At 33.6% G+C, this 21,640-nt stretch overlaps 1 protein-coding gene across 5 annotated transcripts in view; it reads left to right on the top strand.

Moving 5' to 3' along the window:
* The window catches only part of VPS54 (VPS54 subunit of GARP complex), a 113,237-nt gene that overhangs the window by 37,066 nt on the left and 54,531 nt on the right, over positions 1-21,640 (top strand). For all 5 annotated transcript variants that reach the window (XR_005055428.2, XM_036996646.2, XM_017673991.3 and 2 more), the window contains 4 exons: positions 1,191-1,576; positions 18,346-18,472; positions 19,400-19,507; positions 21,446-21,501. Coding sequence is in view for 4 of the 5 variants with exons in the window: in XM_036996646.2 (XP_036852541.1) it covers positions 1,191-1,576; positions 18,346-18,472; positions 19,400-19,507; positions 21,446-21,501 (677 nt within the window). In the remaining variant the exon portion in view is untranslated. The remainder of the gene's footprint in view (positions 1-1,190; positions 1,577-18,345; positions 18,473-19,399; positions 19,508-21,445; positions 21,502-21,640) is intronic.

The raw sequence follows: 21,640 nt of genomic DNA on the forward strand, positions 1-21,640 counted from the left end.
GTGGTTTTAATTTGCATTTCTCGGATAATTAGCCATGTGGAGCTTCTTTTCATGTGCCTGTTGGCCATCTAAATTTCTTCTTTGGAGAAGTGTCTGTTCATATCCTCTGCCCATTTTTTATAGGGTTATTTGCTTTTTGGGTGTTGAGGTGTGTGAGTTCTTTATCTATTTTGGATGTTAATTCTTTGTCAGATATGTCATTTACAAATATATTCTCCCTTACTGTAGGGTGCCTTTTTGTTCTACTGATGGTGTCCTTTTCTGTAAAGAAGCTTTTTAGCATGATGTAGTCCCATTTGTTCATTTTTTATTTTGTTTCCCTTGCCCGAGGAGATGCTTTCAGAAAAAAGTTGCTCATGTTTATATTCAAGAGATTTTTGCCTATGTTTTCTTCTAAGAGTTTTATGGTTTCATGACTTACATTCAGGTCTTTGCTCCATTTTGAGTTTACTTTTGTGTACAGGGTTAGACAATAATCCAGTTTCATTCTCTTGCATGTAGATGTCCAGTTTCCCATGGATTCTTTAGCATTTTGAGGCAGCATAGTACAAGAGCTTCGGTTTTTTGAATCAGATAGACCTGGGTTCAAGTTTTAGTTTTGCCACTTCTAACTGCATTATTTTATTCAAGTTAATGTCTGTGAGCCTCAGTTTCATTACCTGAGCATCAGTTTCCTTATCTGTAAAATAATAATAATACCTTTACTCCAGTATTATTAAAATTAGGAAATGTTGTATATAAAATACCAGTGCCTGGTATATAGAAATGGTGACTATAATCATCTTTTAGTCAGATAAGTGATATGTGACGTTGGTGATAGCAATAATGTATGGGGGTGAAGGAAATGATTCTCTTTCAGATTTTAGCACTTCTGAAATGAGGATAATCTCAGATGAGTGTGGGGCACTCATACTTTCTAGAAAGTAGTTGATGTTTGGAGGGTAGTAATGAAAGGAGCGGGAAAGAAGTTAAATCACCTTCTTCCACTTTTTTGTCTTATATTAATCTTTAGGCTGTATCTTTCATCTTCCTTCCATTTTGTAATGCCCAATCAAGAACCCTGTATTAAACAGTTTACACAGTGAGTTTTAAAATATCTGTAGAAATCTTGTATCATTTTCATAAAGTTTTGGATGGTTAAGGAAGATGTACTTATAATACTCCATGTTTTTTTTTCTTTCCCTTTTAAGCTGAGCCATTATCTGGATATTGTGGAAGTAAATATTGCTCACCAGATCTCTCTTCGTTCAGAAGCATTTTTTCATGCAATGACCTCTCAACATGAATTGCAGGACTACCTCAAGAAAACTTCCCAGGCTGTAAAAATGCTTCGAGATAAAATTGCACAGATTGATAAAGTAATGTGTGAAGGATCATTGCACATCTTAAGACTGGCACTTACCAGAAATAATTGTGTTAAAGTGTACAATAAATTGAAGTTAATGGCCACTGTACACCAGACTCAGCCTACAGTACAGGTGTTGTTATCTACTTCTGAATTTGTTGGAGCCTTGGACTTAATAGCAACAACACAAGAGGTTCTGCAGCAGGAACTTCAGGGCATTCACAGTTTCCGGTATGTCCATTAAATAAGCCATTACAAATAATCTTAGAAATATCTTAAAGGTAAATTTTAGTGTGTAACATTAACTGAAAAAGTGTGAGTGTATTTAAAGTTACATGGGTGATTTTTCTTTCAGATTAATCTGTTTAGTAATGTTATCATTCTGATAGTTTTAGCAAAACAAAGAAATAAAAAATACAGGACCAGTATTTACAGAGCCATTTGGATGGAGAAGCAAACTTAACTTTTCTAGTAGATGAATGAAATCTATGAAAAGTTAGTCAAAACTTAGAAAATGATGATGTTTTGAAAATGTTGAGTGAATTTTGTGTCAAGATAGTAGATCAAGCTGGAGGAAAGAATACCAGTGTATCTAAAATTCAGTTTATTTTGAAAGCTCTTGAATAGATTTTAAATTTAATAATTATTAAAATTCACTTGTGATTTGTGGTCTATCACATTGCAAAAAATTCCATGCAGTGATAGAAAAGACCTCATTTCTCTTAAGTTCTTATTTTGAAAATACCTTTAACATTAGGGTTTTAGTTATTTTACGTGATATTGTGTTGAAGTGTTTAATTCACAGACCAGTTGCAAGCCATTAAAATATCATTCAGTTAAGTAAGCTGCTGTGTCCTTATGGAAATTCCTATCAGCTTGGAAACCCATCCAAACCTTAACACTACTGAGTGACTGCAAAGAAGTTTTTTGAAAGATGTGCTCTGTAACTTAATAGATACTTAATATATTTTGGAAAAGTTAGCTTCAAAATAAGTTTATTTCAGTTGAATTATAAATTCTTATTGACTAAGGATATGTAATTGAAATATTAATTTAGAAGCATTTTTTAAAAGTTGACCCAAATTTAATTATATAAATGATTGATTCATTCAAGAAATGGTTGTTGATCACCTACCAATTCATATCAGGCACCAGAAAATAATGGGAGTATAGCCATGAAGAGAGCAGAGATGTTCTCTGCTTTCACTGTTGCTATAATTTATTTGGTGGAAGGAGGAAGACAGAAATTACTGGGTAGTTATGATATAGGTCAGTACAGTATGATGATAAATGTACAGATTGCTACAGAGCTCTAATCTTAGGGGAGGAACATAATACAGGCTTGGTCTTATAGGAAAACTTTGGGTTACAAACTGCTTTGAGACTCTGTTGAAAGCTGTGGTTGGACTTTTCTTTCTGTGAAAATGTACCTCTACCTAAAATCTTGCAATTAATTTTGAGTGATTACTAGTCCTTTGAAGCCTAATTTGGATTTCCCAGCCTGGAACCCAGAGTGACTAAATGATTTTTAGTTTCCCTTTCACTTCCAGAATTTTAAGTATTTCTTATTTTTGAATGTGTGTTGAATATATTCTTTAAATAATAGTAATTGTGTCACTACTTTAGCAAAATGGGTTTCTATAGTGACAGGCTGTGTTTTTCATTTGTCACTATATAATATGAATGTTGATGCATATTGGGAGCTGACTCTGCAAAGTACAATTGCTTTATCCACGTAGAGTGCTTTATCCTCTGAATAGGGCAGTGCTAAGAAATAGAATTAATGATTAAATGCTTGCTTGCTGAACACAAATTCTAAAACTTTTACAATTTTTACCCTAAAGGTTGTATAGTTTATTTTATTTCATTTTCTTTGACTCATAAATTTATGCCCAATAATGTAGGTGAAAAGTAGTTATTCAAAGCTACCTGGAAAAATATTTAATAACAGGGTTGGATTTTTATTTCCAGTATTTCTTGGAAGATAGAATGAAAATTTTATAATCTTGGATTTATCTTGAGCCTAAGGAAAAGTTTACTTTTATTGTCAATTTTACTTTTTTGATTGTATCCTAAATCAAAGGACAAAATACTCATAAAAAAAGTGTGTGATTTTTAAAAAGACTTTCAAATATTCTGATTGTCTATATTTTGCTCAAAGATCTTTCTACAATTTTTTTAGGACCTATACAAGTTAAAGTGTATTTTATTCTTCATATAAAATATTTCTGTGGTGCCGCCTATCAAATGTCAGTTCTAGTATGGTTATAACTGTATTTATAAAAATCAAAACTTGTTTTGAATTTCTAACTTCTGATAAACATCTTCTAATCAAGAAAGAATACTGACTCAGTTGAAATAGTTTAAGCCTGTGGATACTGTAACCTAGTTTTGTTTTGTTTAATTACTGTCAAATCTGATCTGATGACTTACTTCCCTGACTTTTTCTTTCCATCAGTCTATAATTATCAAATATCAACATTTCTTTCTTTCATAGCTTCACAGATTTCCAAGGCCATTTAACTATTTGGGAACAGAATAATTAATTTTGAACCTTTATACTTTTGTCTGATCAATTAGGATAATATGCATTATAGTTTTCTTGTGTACTGTAAATATTAGTGTTATAAACTGTGTTCTTAGTTCATTAAAATGATTATGTTCTCTCAGTAGGAGATAAGAATTTCACAAATTTCTCTCCTTTTTCCCATACCAGACACCAAATTTTAGTCATTTTTGTGGGGCGTATCTTAGAAAAGCATAGAGTCTTACATAAAATAAGAAGTCTTTCTCTCAGTAGAAAAACCAGGGCTCTATTGGATTAATTTGTTAGTAGTCCTTCCATTTGATAAATCTTAGTCCAAGCTTTGCTTTTAGCTGCAATGTTCTTTTTAATGCTCTTAAAGGGAACTTTCATCTAAAAAATTTCCAATAGTCAAATTATAATTGCAAATTCCTATATATTCTTGATTTTTCTGTGTGCTATTAGCCTAATAGATTTTCTAGTCAGTGGTAATAAAAATTTTCTAGTCAGTGGTAATAAAAAATGCTTATGTATGTTTTCTTTTTTCTTATTCTTCCTATATTTTTGGACCTTGATATTCTTTTCTTGTGTAAACTTTTTTTGTGACTTCTTAACTCCCAGAACATTTTGTTTATACTCTCTAATGAAATTTTACAACATTCTTCCATGTTCCATTGTCATTTGTCATTAAAAAAACTCTATTAGGCCCTAAATGTCTTGGGAAGAGCTATGTCATACACATCCTAATACGTATTTGTGGAATCCAGATTATCCAGGATATCATCAAATTTATCTTGACTCTTTGTACCATTCTCCTCGCCATTCTTTCCTTTCTTTTTCTTTCCATAATCATTGTCCCTAATTAGTCATTTCTAGTTTATGTATGACTGTAGTTCTTACTCCTGGCTGCATATTAGAACCCTCAGAAGAGCTTTTAAAAAAGTATACCACACAATATCCAAACCAATTAACTCAGACTTCCTAGACAGTAAGACCTACACATCTGTATTTTTTTAAAGCTGTTTAGGAAACTGACATGCACCAGAATTGAGAAGCCTGGTTTCTAATTACCATTGAGTACTCTACTTCTTCATGATTTGTAATCCACATGGTAACATCTTCCTACATAGTTTCATTTTTTTTACAACAAAATTTTCAACTAAAACATCTACCTGTCTCTTTTCAAAGAGGGTTCTACTAATGTGTTAGGGATCTGTTATCAATGTAGAAATCCCATAGTTTGATCCCTTCTCTGAATGTGAAGAGTAATTTACATGGGAAATTTTGACTCATTGCATAATTCATAGTTGTTAAAATGTATCTTTGGTGTATTTGTTGACCTTTGTAATCTAAAAAAATTTTTAAGGAAAGCAATATGGAGGTTCCTCAAAAAACGAAAAATAGAATTACCATTTGACCTGGGAATTCCACTCCTAGGAATTTATTCAAAGAGTACAAGTTCTCATATTCAAAAAGACATATGCTCCCCTATGTTTATTGCAGCACTATTTACAGTAGCCAAGATATGGAAGCAACCTACTGTCCATCAGTAGATGAATGGATAAAGAAGAGGTGGTACATATACACAATGGAATATTATTCAGCCATAAGAAAGAAACAAATCCTACCATTTGCAACAACATGAATGGAGCTAGAGGGTATTATGCTCAGTGAAGTAAGTCAGGCAGAGAAAGACAAATACCAAATGATTTTCCTCATTTGTGAAGTATAATGATGAAGCAAAACTGAAGGAACAAAACAGCAGCAGATTCACAAACTCCAAGAGGGGACTAGCAGCTACCAAAGGGGAGGGGTGCGGAGGGGTGTGTGGGGAGGGAGGGAGAAGGGGATTGAGGGGTATTATGATTAGTACACATGGTGTAGGGGGGATCATGGGGAAGATAGTGACAGATAGTTACAGAGAAGACAAGTAATGACTCTGTAGCATCTTACTACACTGATGGACAGTGACTGCAATGGGGTATGGAGAGGAACTCAATAATATGGGTGAATGTAGTAACCACATTGTTTTTCATGTGAAAACTTCATAAGAATATATATCAATGATACCTTATTTAGAATAAAATAAATTTTAAATGATTTTACTACCTAATTGTTGCAGTTATTACGACATAAAGATTTTTAACCATTACTCATGAAATGAAATTCTGCTATCAATTAGCAATGAAAAAAATGTACGATAGTTAGTACAACAATATATATCATTTGTGATCATACTAATTTAAAAGTGTTGATGAGGTTAATGATATGTAAATGCTTGTTAAGCAGATGTAATACAGAAGTCTCATTAAGGCCTAAGAATATATTTGAACCTTCATACCTTGGAGGTTTTGATATAGAAACGTTTCAGTTACCTTGAAATTCAGGGACATAGTGTTATTATATGCTCTTTCTTATTTTGAAGTTTGTATAGAAACTCTCAGCTTTCACCATTGTTGCTAACTTTTTTTCTTACTACTTAATCCCACCGTTACACTACTAGCACCACCACTATAAAATCTAAGAACATTTTTTGAATACTATAGTACTTTATATTAGGTACTGTGCTAAGTATATTGCCTGTATTATTTGATCTCCATTAGGCCCCCCCAAAAACTCTATAAGTGATCTTATACCCAATTTTAATAAATAAGGAAACAGGCATACAAAGTCTCAGTTAACTTGCTCCCAGTCATAAAGCAAATTATGAAACTGTGGAGTTGAGACGCAACCCAGGTTTCATCTGACCCAAGAACTTTGCATGTTTTTTAATATATTTTATTGAAGATTTATAGGACCTAATAGATCAATCTGAACATCAGTGCTAATTCTATAGTGTGATAGGTGTTAAACTGCGGACAACTGAGTTATAGGTTTGAAGAGCTGGGACCTACCAAAGTAATTGACTACAGGATAAAAATTAAGAAACTAGCTTGTTTTTTTTTTAATTGAAATGTCATTGATATACAATCTTATATTGGTTTCAAATATATAACACAACAGTTACCATATTATTAAATCCTCCCTCCCACTAGTGCAGATGCTATCTGTCAGTGTAGGAAGATGTTACAGAATCACTAACGTTCTCCATGCTGTACTCCCATCTCCATGACCAAGTTATATTATGATTGAGAATTTTTGTGCTCTTTTATCCCCCTCACCCTCTCCACCCACTTCTCCCCCTCCCCTGTAGTAACCATCAGTCCATTCTTAGTGTTTATGAGTCTACTGAAAACTAGCTTGTTTTCTAGTCTTAGGCTTTTGTTTTTTTGGAAGGAAAAGGTGGAAAACATTTAGAGTTAATTATAGGCTCTTGCCAATTGTGGTTTCATTGGTCAGAGGTCACCTTGGGATTCCATTTAAGGGATTTTTATTATTAGAGAGATATTCAACATATTCTTTGATCCTGATATAATCACCTATAATTTAGATCTTCAAAACTTTTTAGTAAGAAACTATTGTATGCTCTGGGATGAAGCCAAAAAATAGACTTTCTTTTACCTGATGAAACTAGTATTGATATAAAGTTTATTGATCTATAAGTTTCTCTTAAAAAGGTAACACAAAGATCATTATAGTAAACATACAGCTTAGTAGAAGATCTGAGTTAATGTACAAATTGAGGCATATCAAAGTAAAAAGTATTGGAGTTGATCCAGTGTATTTAGCTGGACATATGGACCTAAGTACTTTTTCAGAAAGTGATATTTCAATTGTCATTTCAGTAGATTATTATATGTCATTATTAGGATAAATATGTTTAAAATGAACTGTTAGCAGATTTATCTATTAAATATTTTTGATATGGTTAATAATGTGCAGGTCATTATTATTTTATCTTTTGTCATAGTAGCCAAGAATATGAAAAACAGCTACAGCAGAGATGGACAGGTGACTCTTGTAGAACATTATAATTCTGGAATTTTGTTTAAGGATTTGTTTAGACAAATATTCAAATTTTAGACAAATTATCATATACTTGTAATTACATAATAAATACTGTTTGATGTTAGTATGAGACTCAGACCTGCTCTTTATTATATTTATCAGACTTTAAAATTAGTTTAAGAATACATAAAAATGAAGCTACTTAGTTATTTAAGACAATATCTGAGGTCAAATAGAACCTCACATTCAAGTTATTTTCCTGAAATGAACAGCCTTTATTGTTTTGATGACCAAACATTAGTAGATACAGTCATCTGGACTTTCCGCTCTAATTCTTTGTTTGGATTTGTTCTAGACTATTCATGCCTAGAGATAAAGCATACCTGAGTGTTAATCTCTAGTCTGCATTAAAAAGGAATTATGATTCATTAAAATTAATTGAGAACCAAACAACAATAGTTATGTATAGATTTATTTCCTACCCTGTTGCTGTATTGAAAACTCAAACATACACAAAAATAGAGGAAATTATATGAAGAGAGTTGTATGAAACTGGATAAATTATGTATCACCTATGAGTTATCAACTCATGGCCAACTTTGTTTTCTCTATACTCCTCCCCTTACTCGTAGAGTTTTTTGAGACAAACCAAACATTTCATTTCATCCACAAATATTTCATTCATCATGTACCTTTGAAAGATAAGGAGTTTTTAAACATCTCTAATATTCATATTTTCAAATAGTGTTCAAATTTCCCTGTTGGTCTCAAAAATCCTACTTTATAGTGTGTTTGTTGAAATCAGTATCCAAACATCAATCCATTGCGATTGGTTGATATATTTCAAGTGTCTTTTGATATACAATTCTTCATTCTTGTCATCTTCCATTCAGAATTTTTATTGAAGAAGTTGAGTTTTCTAGGAGGGCTTTCATAGTCTGGTTTTTGCCAACTGTATCCCCATATTTAGTATGTTTTTCTTTTGCCTGTATTTCCTATAAATTCATAGTTAGATTTAAAGTCCTATCAGATTAAATTTTACTTTTTGGCAAGAACACCTAATAAGTAGTGGTGTGTATTTCAGTCGAGGCACATATCTGCTTGTCTCTCCTTTTAAGATCATTGCCTAGATTTTTCATTTCATTATGAGTTGTAAATCATGACATTCTAATTCTGTACTGCCTTATTTATTTATTTATTGGAATGTTCTATAAAGCAGTATTTCTCCATGACAATTTATAAGGTGATTCTTAAGGACAATTCTTACAAGGATAGGAAGGATAAATTCTTGATTCTTTTTCTCATTTTGCAGTTTTTAAACTCATGAATTGAAAACCTAGCATCTTCCAAAAGTGACTGATGAGTTAAAAAATATATTTTTTTTATAAACATATGGGTTTATATGTATTTGAAGTATATAAATTCTTTGCTGTTTTTATATTTACGATGTTCAAATTGTCTTATCCTTTGTAAGAACCTACTCGAGTTCATTCTTGAGTCCTTATGACATGATTCCATGAGTTTTTGATTGATAGTTTTCTTTGTGTTATGACAAGAAAATCATATTATACATTGACTTGAAATTCACCGTTTCTCAAAGGAGTCCTACTTTCTTTTAGTAGGAAACAGTTTTTAGAAATTACAGGCTGGGCACTAGAGGTATTCCTTGCTACTGGATTGTACTTATCTTTAGCTTTGTAGTGGACAGAGATAGAAAATTAGTTTTCTCTTTTTAAAGAAAAAAACAGGACTTTATATTGATAGTTCCAGTTTAAGACCAGGACTACAGTTTTTTTCCTTGTTTCAATTCTTCCTCCCTACTCAGTCACATTTTTTTTTCTGTGTTTCTATTCTTTTTTCTTTTTATTAAGGTATCATTGATATGCAATCTTAGGAAAATTTCACATGAGCAACATTATGGTTACTACATTCACCCATATTATCAAGTGCCCCCACACTCCATTGCAGTCAACTGTCCATCAGCATAGTAAGATGCTATAGAGTCAGTACTTGTCTTCTCTGTGCTGTACTGACTTCCCCATGACCCGCTTACATTATGTGTGTTAATCATAATGCCCTTTTATCTCCTTCTCCCTCCCTCCCTCCCTCCCCACCCACCCACCTCACCCCCTTCCCTTTGGTAACTGCTAGTCTCTTCTTGGAGTCTGTGAGTCTGATGCTGTTTTGTTCCTTCAGTTTTTCTTTGTTGTTATACTCCACAAATGAGTGAAATAATTTTGTACTTGTCTTTCTCTACCTGGCTTATTAGAGTGAGCATAGTACCCTCTAGCTCCATCCATGTTGTTGCAAATAGTAGAATTTGTTTTCTTCTTATGGCTGAATATATTCCATTGTGTATATGTACCATTCATCTTCTTTATCCATTTATATACTGTTGGGCACTTAGGTTGCTTCCATATCTTAGCTGCTGTAAATAGTGCTGTGATAAACATAGGGGTGCATATGTCTTTTTGAATCTGGTATTTTGTTTTCTTTGGGTAAATTCCTAGGAATGTAATTCCTGGGTCGAATGGTATTTCTATTTTTAAGTTTTTGAGGAACCTCCATACTGCTTTCCACAATGGTTGAACTAATTTACATTCCCACCAGTAGTGTAGGAGGGTTCCCCTTTCTCCACATCCTCGCCAGCATTTGTTGTTTGTCTTTTGGATATTGGCCATCCTTACTGGTGTGCGGTGATATCTCACTGTGGTTTTAATTTGCATTTCTTTGATGATTAGTGATGTGGAGCATCTTTTCATGTGCCTGTTAGCCATCTGAATTTCTTCTTCAGAGAAGTGTCTGTTCAGATCCTCTGCCCATTTCTTAATCGGGTTATATTCTTTTGGGGTGTTGAGGCATATGAGTTCTTTATCTTTTTGAGATATTAACCCCTTATCGGGGATATGTCATTTACAAATATATTCTCCCATACTGTAGGATGCCTTTTTGTTCTGCTGATGTACTTTTGTACCTTTACTGTACAAAAGTCTTTTTAGTGTGTAGTCCCATTTGTTCATTTTGGCTTTTGTTTCCCTTGCCCAAGGAAATGTGTTCAGGAAAAAGTTGCTCATGTTTATATTCAAGAGATTTTTTCCTATGTTTTCTCCTGAGAGTTTTATGTTTTCATGACTTACATTCAGGTCTCTGATGCATTTCGAGTTTACTTTTGTGTATGGAGTTAGGCGGTAATCCAGTTTCATTCTCTTACATGTAGCTGCCAATTTGGCCAACACTAGCTGTTGAAGAGGCTGTCATTTCCCCATTGTATATCCATGGCTCCTTTATCATATATTAATTGGCCATATATGCTTGGGTTTATATCTGGGCTCTCTGTTCTGTTCCATTGATCTGTGGGTGTGTTCTTGTGCCAGTACCAAATTGTTCTGATATTGTGGCTTTGTAGTAGAGCTTGAAATTAGGGAGTATAATGCCCCCAGCTTTATTCTACCTTGTCAGGAATGCTTTGTGTATTCGGGGTCTTTTGTGGTTCCATATGAATTTTAGAACTTTTTGATCTAGTTTGTTGAAGAACACTGTTGGTATTTTGATAAGGATTGCACTGAATTTGTAAATTGCTTTAGGCAGGATGGCCATTTTGACGATATTAGTTCTTCCTATCTATGAGCATGGGATGTATTTCCATTCATTGGTCTTCTTTAATTTCTCTCATGAGTGTCTTATAAGTTTTCAAGGTATAGGTCTTTCACCTCCTTGGTTAGTTTTATTCCTAGGTATTTTATTATTTTTGATGCAATTATGAATGGAATTGTTTTCCTGATTTCTCTTTCTGCTAGTTCATCATTAGTATATGTAGGAGTGTAACAGATTTCTGTGTATTAATTTTGTTTCCTGCAACTCTGCTGAATTCAGATATTAGATCTAGTAGTTTTGGAGTGGATTCTTTAGGGGTTTTTTTTATGTACAATATCATGTCATCTGCAAACAGGGACAGTTTAACTTCTTCCTTGCCAATCTGGATGCCTTTGATTTCTTTATGTTGTCTGATTGCTGTGGCTAGGACCTCTAGTACTATGTTCAGTAAAAGTGGGGAAAGTGGGCATCCTTGTCTTGTTCCCAATCTTAAAGGAAAAGGCTTCAGCTTCTTGCTGTTAAGTATGATGTTGGCTGTCGGTTTGTCATATATGGCCTTTATTATGTTGAGGTACTTGCCCTCTATACCCATTTTGTTGAGAGTTTTTATCATGAGTGGATGTTGAATTTTGTCAAATGCTTTTTCACCATCTGTTGAGATGATCATGTGATTTTTGTCCTTTTTGTTGATGCAGTGAATGATGTTGATGGATTTTGAATATTGTACCATCCTTGCATCCCTGGAATAAATCCTGCTTGATCTTGATGGATGATCTTTTTGATGTATTTTTGAATCCGGTTTGCTCATATTTTGTTGAGGATTTTGCATCTGTGTTCATCAGGGATATTGGTCTGTAACTTTCTTTTTTTGTGGTATCTGTGCCTCATTTTGGTATTAGAGTGATGCTGGCCTCATAGAATATTCCCACGTCTTCTACATTTTTTAAGACATTAAGGAGGATCGGTATTAGGTCTTCTCTAAGTGTTTGATAAATTCAGCAGTGAAGCTATCTGTTCCAGGGGTTTTGTTCATCTGTACTTTTAATTACCAAATCAGTTTCATTGCTGGTAATTGGTCTGTTCAGATTTTCTGTTTCTTCCTGGGTCAGTCTTGGAAGGCTGTATTTTTCTAGAAAATCATCCGTTTCCTCTAGGTTATCCAGTTTGTTAGTATATATTTTTTCATAGTATTTCTAATAATTCTTTGTATTTCTGTAGTATCTATAGTGATTCTTCCTTTCTCATTCTGATTCTGTTTGTGTATACTCTCTTTTTTTCTTGACGGGTTTGACTAGGGGTTTATCTAATTTGTTTATTTTCTCGAAGAACCAGCTCCTGCTTTCATTGATTCTTTCTAATGTTTTATTCTTCTGAATTTTATTTATTTCTTCTCTGATCTTATGTCCCTACTTCTACTGTCTTTGGGCCTCAATTGTTCTTCTTTTTCTAGTTTCATTAATTGTGAGTTTAGACTGTTCATTTGGGATAGTTCTTGTTTCCTGAGGTAAGCCTGTATTGCAATATACTTCCCTCTTAGAACAGCGTTTGCTGTGTCCCACAGATCTTGGGGTGTTGAGTTGTTGTTTTCATTTGTCTCCATATATTGCTTGATCTCTGTTTTTATTTGGTCATTGATCCATTGATTATTTAGGAGATGTTGTTAAGCCTCTATGTCTTGGTGGGCTTTTTTGTTTTCTTTGCATAATTTATTTCTAGGTCATACCTTTGTGGTCTAAGAAGCTGGTTGATACAATTTCAGTCCTTCTGAATTTACTGAAGTTCTTTTTGTGTTCTAGTATATCATCTATTCTGGAAATGTTCCTTGTACACTCTTGAAAGAATGTGTATCCTGTTGATTTTGGGTGGCGTGTTCTGTAGATATACATTAGGTCCCTCTGTTCCAGTGTGTTGTTTAGTGCCTCTGTGTCCTTACTTATTTTCTGTCTGGTTGATCTGTCCTTTGGAGTGAGTGGTGTGTGTTAGTCTCCTAAAATGAATGCATTGCATTCTGTTTCCCCCTTTAATTCTGTTAGTATTTGTTTCAGATATTTAGGTGCTCCTATGTTGGGTGCATAGATATTTATAATGGTGATATCCTCTTATTGGACTGACCCCTTTATCATTATGTAATATCCTTCTTTGTCTCTTGTTACTTTCTTTGTTTTGAAATCTATTTTGTTTAATACAAGTACTGCAACTCCTGCTCTTTTCTCCCTATTGTTTGCATGAAATATCTTTTTCCATCCCTTCACTTTTAGTCTGTTTATGCCTTTCGGTTTGAAGTGAGTTTCTTGTAGGCAGCATATAGATGGGTCTTGTTTTTTAATCTATTCTGTAACTCTGCATCTTTTGATTGGTGCTTTCAGTCCATTTACATTTAGGGTGATTATCGATATGTACTTATTGCTATTTTAGGCTTTAGATTCATGGTTACCAAAGATTCAAGGGTAGTGTCTTTACTGTCTTCTTTACTTGCTTATTATGTTAATTCAAACACAATATAAAGGTTTTTTTTCCTTCTTTTTCTTCTTCCTCCACTGTTTGTATGTTAGGTATCATATTCTGTACTCTTTGTGTATCCCTTGACTGACTTTGTGGGTAGTTGATTTCATTTTGCATTTGCTTAGTACTTAATTGTTCTACTTCCTTTACTGTGGTTTATTTTCTCTGGTCATAGCTATATAGCCTTAGGAGTACTTCAATCCTTAACAGTCCCTTTGAAATACACTGTAGAGATGGTTTGTGGGTGGTAAATTCCCTTGACTTTTGCTTATCTCAAAATTATTTAATCCTTGCTTCAAATTTAAATGATAATCTTGCTGGTAGAGTATTCTTGGTTGGAGGCCCTTCTGTTTCATTGCAGTAAATATATCATGCCACTCCCTTCTGGCCTTTAAAGTTTTAGCTGAGAAGTCTGATGATACCCTGATGGGTTTTCCTTTGTAGGTGATCTTTTTTCTCTCTCTGGCTGCTTTTAATACTCTGTCCTTGTCCTTGATCTTTGCCGTTTTAAATATTATATATCTTGGTCTTGTCTTCCTTAGATCTCTTGTGTTGGGAAATCTGTGCACTTCCATGGCCTGAGAGACTATTTCCTTCAGATTGGAGAAGTTTTCAGCAGTTATTTCCTCAAAGAAACTTTCTGTTCCTTTCTCTCTCTTCTTCTTTTGGTACCCCTATAATGCGAATATTATTCTGTTTGGATTGGTCACACAATTCCCTTATTATTCTTTCATTGATAGATATCGTTTTTTCTCTCTGTGCCTCAGCTTCTTTGTATTTTTGTTCTCTAATTTCTATTTCATTTACTGTCATCTCCTCTGCCTCATCTAATCTGCTTTTAAATCCCTTCATTGTATGTTTCATTTTAGGTGCTGTATTTTTCAAAGTTTCTATCTCTTTCTTGAAATCCTCCCTGAGGTCTTGAATATTTTTCTGTATGCTCCTATGATTTTTATTTTGAAGTCTTTATCAAGAAACTTGGTGATTTCAGTTTCACTTAGCTCTCTTTCTGGTGTTTGAGGGAGTTTGGTTTTACAAGATTCTTTTGCCATTTCCTATATCTAATATTACTATGGAATAATAACTTTGTGTAGGTGGTGCCCTCTAGTGCCCAGAAGTTCTGCACTCTGGAGCTTCCCAGCACCTGGAGCAATGGTGGGGGTCGCAGGTGAGAGTCACCAGTGCCAGCCGGGAGTAAAGAGATCTTTCCTTCTTCCTGGCTGCAGTGCCTGCCTCCACTGCCAGAGCCAGTGGTCTGAGCACACAGGCACGAGCCTCTGTGTTACACCTTTGTAACTGCCATAGGTGGGGCTGCCCTCTAGCTGGCCTGGTGCCTTGGCATGGTCAGCAGGGTTGTGAACTGGTGCTGGCTGGGAGAAAAAAGCAGCAGCCTGCATACTGCAGTGTTGGACCTCAGCATTGCCAGCCAGGGGGATGGAGCACCTGAAGCTCCCGATAGTTCCCAACCTCTGGGCTTAGTGTACTAGGACAATTTTTTCTACCTGTCCTTTCTCCTGATCATAAGCTCTGTTTAATCCTCGCCCCTTTAGCACCCCTCTTACTGTAGGGAAGTCTTCCAAAATGTCTCCCTTTCTTTTTTGTCCTGGAGTGGCTGTTTGTGGGTACCTGTTCTCCACAAGTGGTGGGTCTCTCAGTCTCTCGGAGTATTCTGCCTCGTTTGCTTTCCAGCCCCACTAATCTCCAGAGCACCTTATAATGTGGGTTCGTGTTCCCGGACCAGATCTCCAGGGCTGGGTGTCTAGCAGTCCTGGGCTTCTAGTCCTTCCTTGCTCCATTTCTATTCCTCCTGCCGTTGAGCTGGGGTGCAGGGTGGGCTTGCGTACCCCTGGATTGCAGCTTTCCTACTTTACCCCTTTCTGTGAAGTGTTCTGTTTTCCCTGGATGTAAACCATCTTCCCAGTCTTCTTTCCAGTCTCTCTTTCAGGATTAGTTATATTTACTGTGTTTTCATGTTATACATGGTTTCGGAGGTTTCTGCCTTACTTTTCATGCTGCCATCTTTCTCCACCCTACCTAGGACTATAGAATTTTTATTTCTTCAGTCTTACATATGTATCTTTTTTTTAAACAGGTTGAAAATTTTGGTTCCTCCTGACCAACATAATTACTCATTTGTTTTATTCCACCATATACATTTGATGCTCTCAGAACTAACAATTTTATTTCTAGAAACATGTAGGATTTCTTTGTCTTCTTTTACTTAAGGTACATCCCTTGTGGGATGAACAGATGTATTACTGTGTTTTCAAATCACTTGAAATATTTCCTTTTTGTCTAAATTTGCCACTAACTTGATGCATAGTTAAGTTCATTTGTTTTTCATATTTAAGGATTGATTTTTTTGAAATGTAATGTTGTGTTATAACTATGTTATGTAATTACATGGTTCCCAAGTCAAATCTATGAAACAAAGGCTGTTCAGAGAAACTTAACCTCTGTCCTGATCCCCTTCCTACCTTCCTGTAAGTCACTATTTTAATATGTTTTACTTTATATTTATCCATCTGTCCATCCATCTCTCCATCTGTCCCTCATGTTAGATAAGCATTAGCATACTATACATACTTTTCTCTGCCTTGCTGTTTTCACCTTTCAGTAATATACCCTGGAGGTCACTCTACCATGTATTATGCATTCTCAGTGGGAGATACCACCCCAAGGAGGCAAAAACTGGTTTTAGAAGGGTGAAAAAATACTGGATATTATAATGGTTTGTTGCCTTCAAAAGGGCCACAATTCATAAACAAAATATTAAAATTTTATGGGAGGGGGTGATTAGGAATAAAAGTGCCTGAAACTTCTTAGGGGGGCAATAATGAAGAAAGGTTTAGAAACTGCTCTGTAGTAGTATATAGTATATTAGTTGGTGTTTCTCAATTCTTTTAAAAGTATATGGTGTCTATTATGATATATTAAGCTAGCCCCTTTTGGTCAACATTTGGGTTGTTTATCATTCCTTTGCAGTTAGCAGCAGTGTTTCAGTGAACATATGTTCTTTTGTATTTTTACCAGTATATCTTTGAAATGGATTCCAGGAACTGAAATTCCTAAGTCAAAGGCTAATTGTCTGTGTAATTTTACTAGACACTGCCAGATTCCCCTTATGGCAATGTTTTAGTTTGTACTAGTAAATATGGTCTAAATTACTTTATTGTGAGATGTTGGTACCATTTATGAGAACCTTATTAGTCTTCCAATTAGCTGTAAAATATAATTTTTATATTACAAAATGCAAATTTATACTTCACTTATCAGATTTCAAAATTATCAACACTACTTACCATATGTTGTTTATATAAAAACAAATGGATCTGTCTAAAAGGTCATATGGTTTAAGCTAATTTTTAAAAAAATATGCTATAGCTGGTCTTGGTACAAACAATTTTATCAATGTTAAGGGTTTGTTTTTCAAGTAAAGGTAGTATATATACATTTAAATGTTTGTTCTTTATTTAATTATAAATGTTTAAGATAAAATTTATATTTAAATATAAGTGTTTTTAAGTTGCCCTGAAGAGAGAGCTTAGACAATTTTTTTTTATTGTGGGATATTAAACAGATTTCCCATTTGCCTGTTTCACTTAATTTTTGAAATACTTTGAACCAACTAGATTACCTAGGTTTCTTCAACTCCTTGTTTTTATGAAGCTATTCAATTGTGTGGAAAAAAATCCCTTTGTATATGAAGGTACTCATTCTTAGTGCCTGCACAGCAGGGACTACATGGGACTTATCTGTTCATTTGGACAGTACATACTTTTTTAGGGAAAGGGTTCCAGATCTCTTTGCTAACCCCAGAGCTCTGGCCATCTTATTAAAATTGTTCTTACTTTAACCCTATCTAGGACCTGCAAAATATTAGAAGTAGATTAAAAAGAAACATATCTTATGAGATAAAGGTCTATGAATAAATTGGCACTCATTATTTTTATATTTTCCATCTTGTGTTCTAATGTCTTTCAGTTTAATGACCTGAAGGATATTTGCACAGTAACTCCAACTATCATGACAGATTGAATTGAGTCAGTCTGTCTCAGTAGGCCATTTATGTACACCCAGAACAGGCCTGCCTGGCAGAGGGTGTTAGTGTTTGTTGAATAAATGAATGGCTCGGGAACTATTGGCATTGATATTCAGTAAATGGTTAATAAGGAAAGTATTTAAGACACTTGAATATGTTGTGTGTGAAAAGTAAACAACAAATTGGTCATGAAATTTCCAGAACTATGTTTCCTATAACACATTTAACTGTTTAGAAGTTAAAGATTTAAAGAGAAATACAGAATTTGGGAGATGATGTGAAATCATTGTAGTTATTTTTGTTAAGCTAATGGACTCCATTTTACTAAAACATTAATGCAGATAGCACAAGTAGTATCAGCTAGACAAGTTTTGCCTACTAGTTCCCTTGATAATGGAGTCAATTGGAGATTTTAATGAATGTATGTAACATTTTCCTCTTTTTTTGTAGGCATTTGGGATCACAGCTTTGTGAATTAGAAAAACTTATAGATAAAATGATGATTGCAGAATTTTCTACTTATTCTCACAGAGACTTAAATAGACCACTGGAAGATGACTGTCAAATTTTAGAAGAGGTATGTGTTTTCAACTGTGGAATGAAATTGATGTCATTGCTTAGTGTTAATTTATAACAGTTTAGAACACGTCTTCTCAGATTATAGTGAGCAAAATTATCTTAACTTTCAAGCTCTTTCCAACCTATGAGTCTTTCACTATGACTTTAGCAAGCATCATAATTGTTCATTACCCTTTGAAGTTAGAGAATAAAATAATTTTATACCTTAGTTAGAAATTGGAGTTAAAATGAGATGCTTAGCTTACAAACCAAGTCCAAAATATAGATATACAATGAATTAATGTATATCCGTATGTGTGCCTATACTGGAGTATGTCTTTTATTGAAAATTATCATTATTATATGGTAACTTAGGAGTCATTCACGTTCACTGAGCACCTTATGAACATGTTTCATGAAATTCATATACAAATAATTCAGGCTTCACTTACCTGGTAACTTCTCCATGTTTATTACTGCCATGACTAGTTAAAGAATCCAAAAAGCTCTGGTAGCAGCCTAAGTAATTTTAAGAGATTTTTGTTCAAGTTAGCAGTTAATTCCCTAAACATTGTCCAGGTCATCAATTCAGTCTTCTAGACCACTAAATTAAAGCACAGGGCTCATGGAGTACTTACTGGTCTTCAGGGTTTCAGAAGGATACTTTCTAGCTACTTGTTAAAAGTTGCCCAAAATACATTCTTACATTGTTTTGCCCCCAAACCAGCTTTATTTGATCAACAGTATTGGAATAGAATTTATATGACTCCAAAAATCTGATGACAGGATTGCTGTGGAAGGGGTTTTTTTTTAGGCTTCTAGAAAATACCACATACAGGATTGAGAACAGCAGATCAAACAATAAAACCTTTGATACTGAATATTTTTACCTTTTTGAGATTATTTTATATTTAAAGTGTGAAACAATATACTTTTCTTTTAATAGGAAAGACTAGTATCTCTTGTATTTGGACTTCTAAAACAAAGAAAACTTAATTTTTTAGAAATCTATAGTGAAGAAATGATCCTTACAGCAAAGAATATCATTAAACAGGTAATGATTCATATTTTATTTGATATATTTTGGTCAGAATTGTGTGAAGTTTATTTTTACATGATCCTAGTAATAATACATGCAGTATAATAGTAATATTTTCTAATATGCTTAAAAATTGAAAATATAGAAAAATAGAAGAAAAACATAGTCCTCTCAGCCAAAAGATTATCATTTTAAGAATATGTCTAAGTATAAATGGTTACTGATGTTTTTATTGTTGCTGTCATACTATATATATGATTTTAAATTATGCATGTATTTCAATTATAATCATAAGCATTTTCCCCATACAAGCCTTCAGAAACAAAATTTTCAGTGGTTGCATCAAATTCCATCAACATTATATTAGGTAAATCTACTTAACCTTTCCTCTCAGTTGAATATATAGGTTGTTTTCAGTTTAGAACTCTAAAGAACACTGTGATAATTTGGTGTAAAGCTTTGTTTAGTTTTTCATATTTAAGATTTTATTATAACTGATTCCTAGAAGTGGTATTATTGGTCAGAGAATGAAAAGTATTTTTAATTGTTTGGCACATAGAGCTAAATTGATTTCTTAAAAGAATTTACCGATGTATATTTTCACCAGTAGTAGATAAATGTTCATTTCTCCTTCCCTGTAGCTTTAAGAAATTATAATTGTAAACTAAAATATGTATGTTTTTTAGTTTTCCCTGATCTTTGTTTTGACTTTTTAAAATTCAGACAAATTTCATTCACTGAACCATTAGAAATTTTTTTTAATAAAAAAGAGCAATTTTAAAACTATTTATTAGGCTTAATTGTCATCACTAGGTTGGATGTACATTTTGAGTTCTTAATGCTTAAATAAAACAAGCAAAAAGATTATAATTGCCCCATCTTTTATCTCTTTCAGACACTAAAACACTATTTTAAAATTGTTACAACCCCTTTTTAAAATTGTTGGCAATATCTAGCACTAAATATGCACATATATTGTGACTGAGCAATTCTACTCCTAGGTGTTTACCCATCAGAAATGTATTCATAAAACAAATTTATGTTCTATGAATTCCAAAAGACAAGAATTCCAAACTTGTACCCATCACAGCACAAGAATTTCATGGCAGCACTGTTTGTAATAAAAAACTGAAAAAAAAACAAATGTCATCAATAGAAAAGATAAATGGTATATTTATACAATGGAATACCATATAGCAATGAAAAGGAATGCATTCCATGAAACAACATGGATGAATATCACATACATAATATGGAGCCAAAGAAACCAGACACAAAGGAGTATTCACTGTGAGATTCCACTAATTTGAAATTCAAACACAGACAAAATTAATCAATGATACTATAAATCAGGGTAGTAGTGTATTTTGGGAGGAATTAGTGACTAGGAGGGGAGCAGGAGAGGGTCTTACTGGCAATGTTCAATTTCATGATCTGAGTTCTGTTTATGCAGCTGCACTCCATTTGTAAAAAATTATTGATTTTTGAACATAATTTGTATAATTTTCTGTATTTGTGTTATACAAGTTTTTTTAAAACTGTTGTTTTAGTTCCTAAACTTCTCCTACAGTCGTTTTTTTTTTTTAAACTTTATTGCAAGGAAATGTAACCCCCCAAATGAGCTTCTTTTGGTATTTTAATATGGGGCTTATACCTTGTTCCTAAATATTATAGTTCTGATTTGTGTGTGTGTGTGTGTATGATTTTGAACAGTTTTAAATAGTAGGGGATTTTAATTAATAATAGTTCAAGCATACCCTGGCATAATTATTTAATAGGGTAAGGGTAATGCTATAGTTTTTTTATATACTTTGAGGTATGTGTAAGAGATGTAAGAGAAATCTGGTAAAACGATTATCATAGTCACTGAGGCTCTTTTTAATATACAAATGAACATGTAGTACTTACAATTCTAAAGAAATTAATCAGAATTTTTTTTCCTAAATTTTGCAGTGTGTGATTAATAAAGTTTCACAAATAGAAGAAATAGATGCAGATGTTGTTGTGAAGTAAGTATAAATATTAGGTTGGGGGTTATCAGGGAAAAGATGACACATTAAAATAATCTGAGGAAGATTTAGTTGAGGAATTATTTACTAAGGTATGGGCAGAGTGTAGGAAAATCACAAGTGACAGTGCAGTATCTTT

This window comes from Manis javanica, chromosome 1, assembly GCF_040802235.1.
Source record: "Manis javanica isolate MJ-LG chromosome 1, MJ_LKY, whole genome shotgun sequence".
Taxonomy (NCBI): domain Eukaryota; kingdom Metazoa; phylum Chordata; class Mammalia; order Pholidota; family Manidae; genus Manis; species Manis javanica.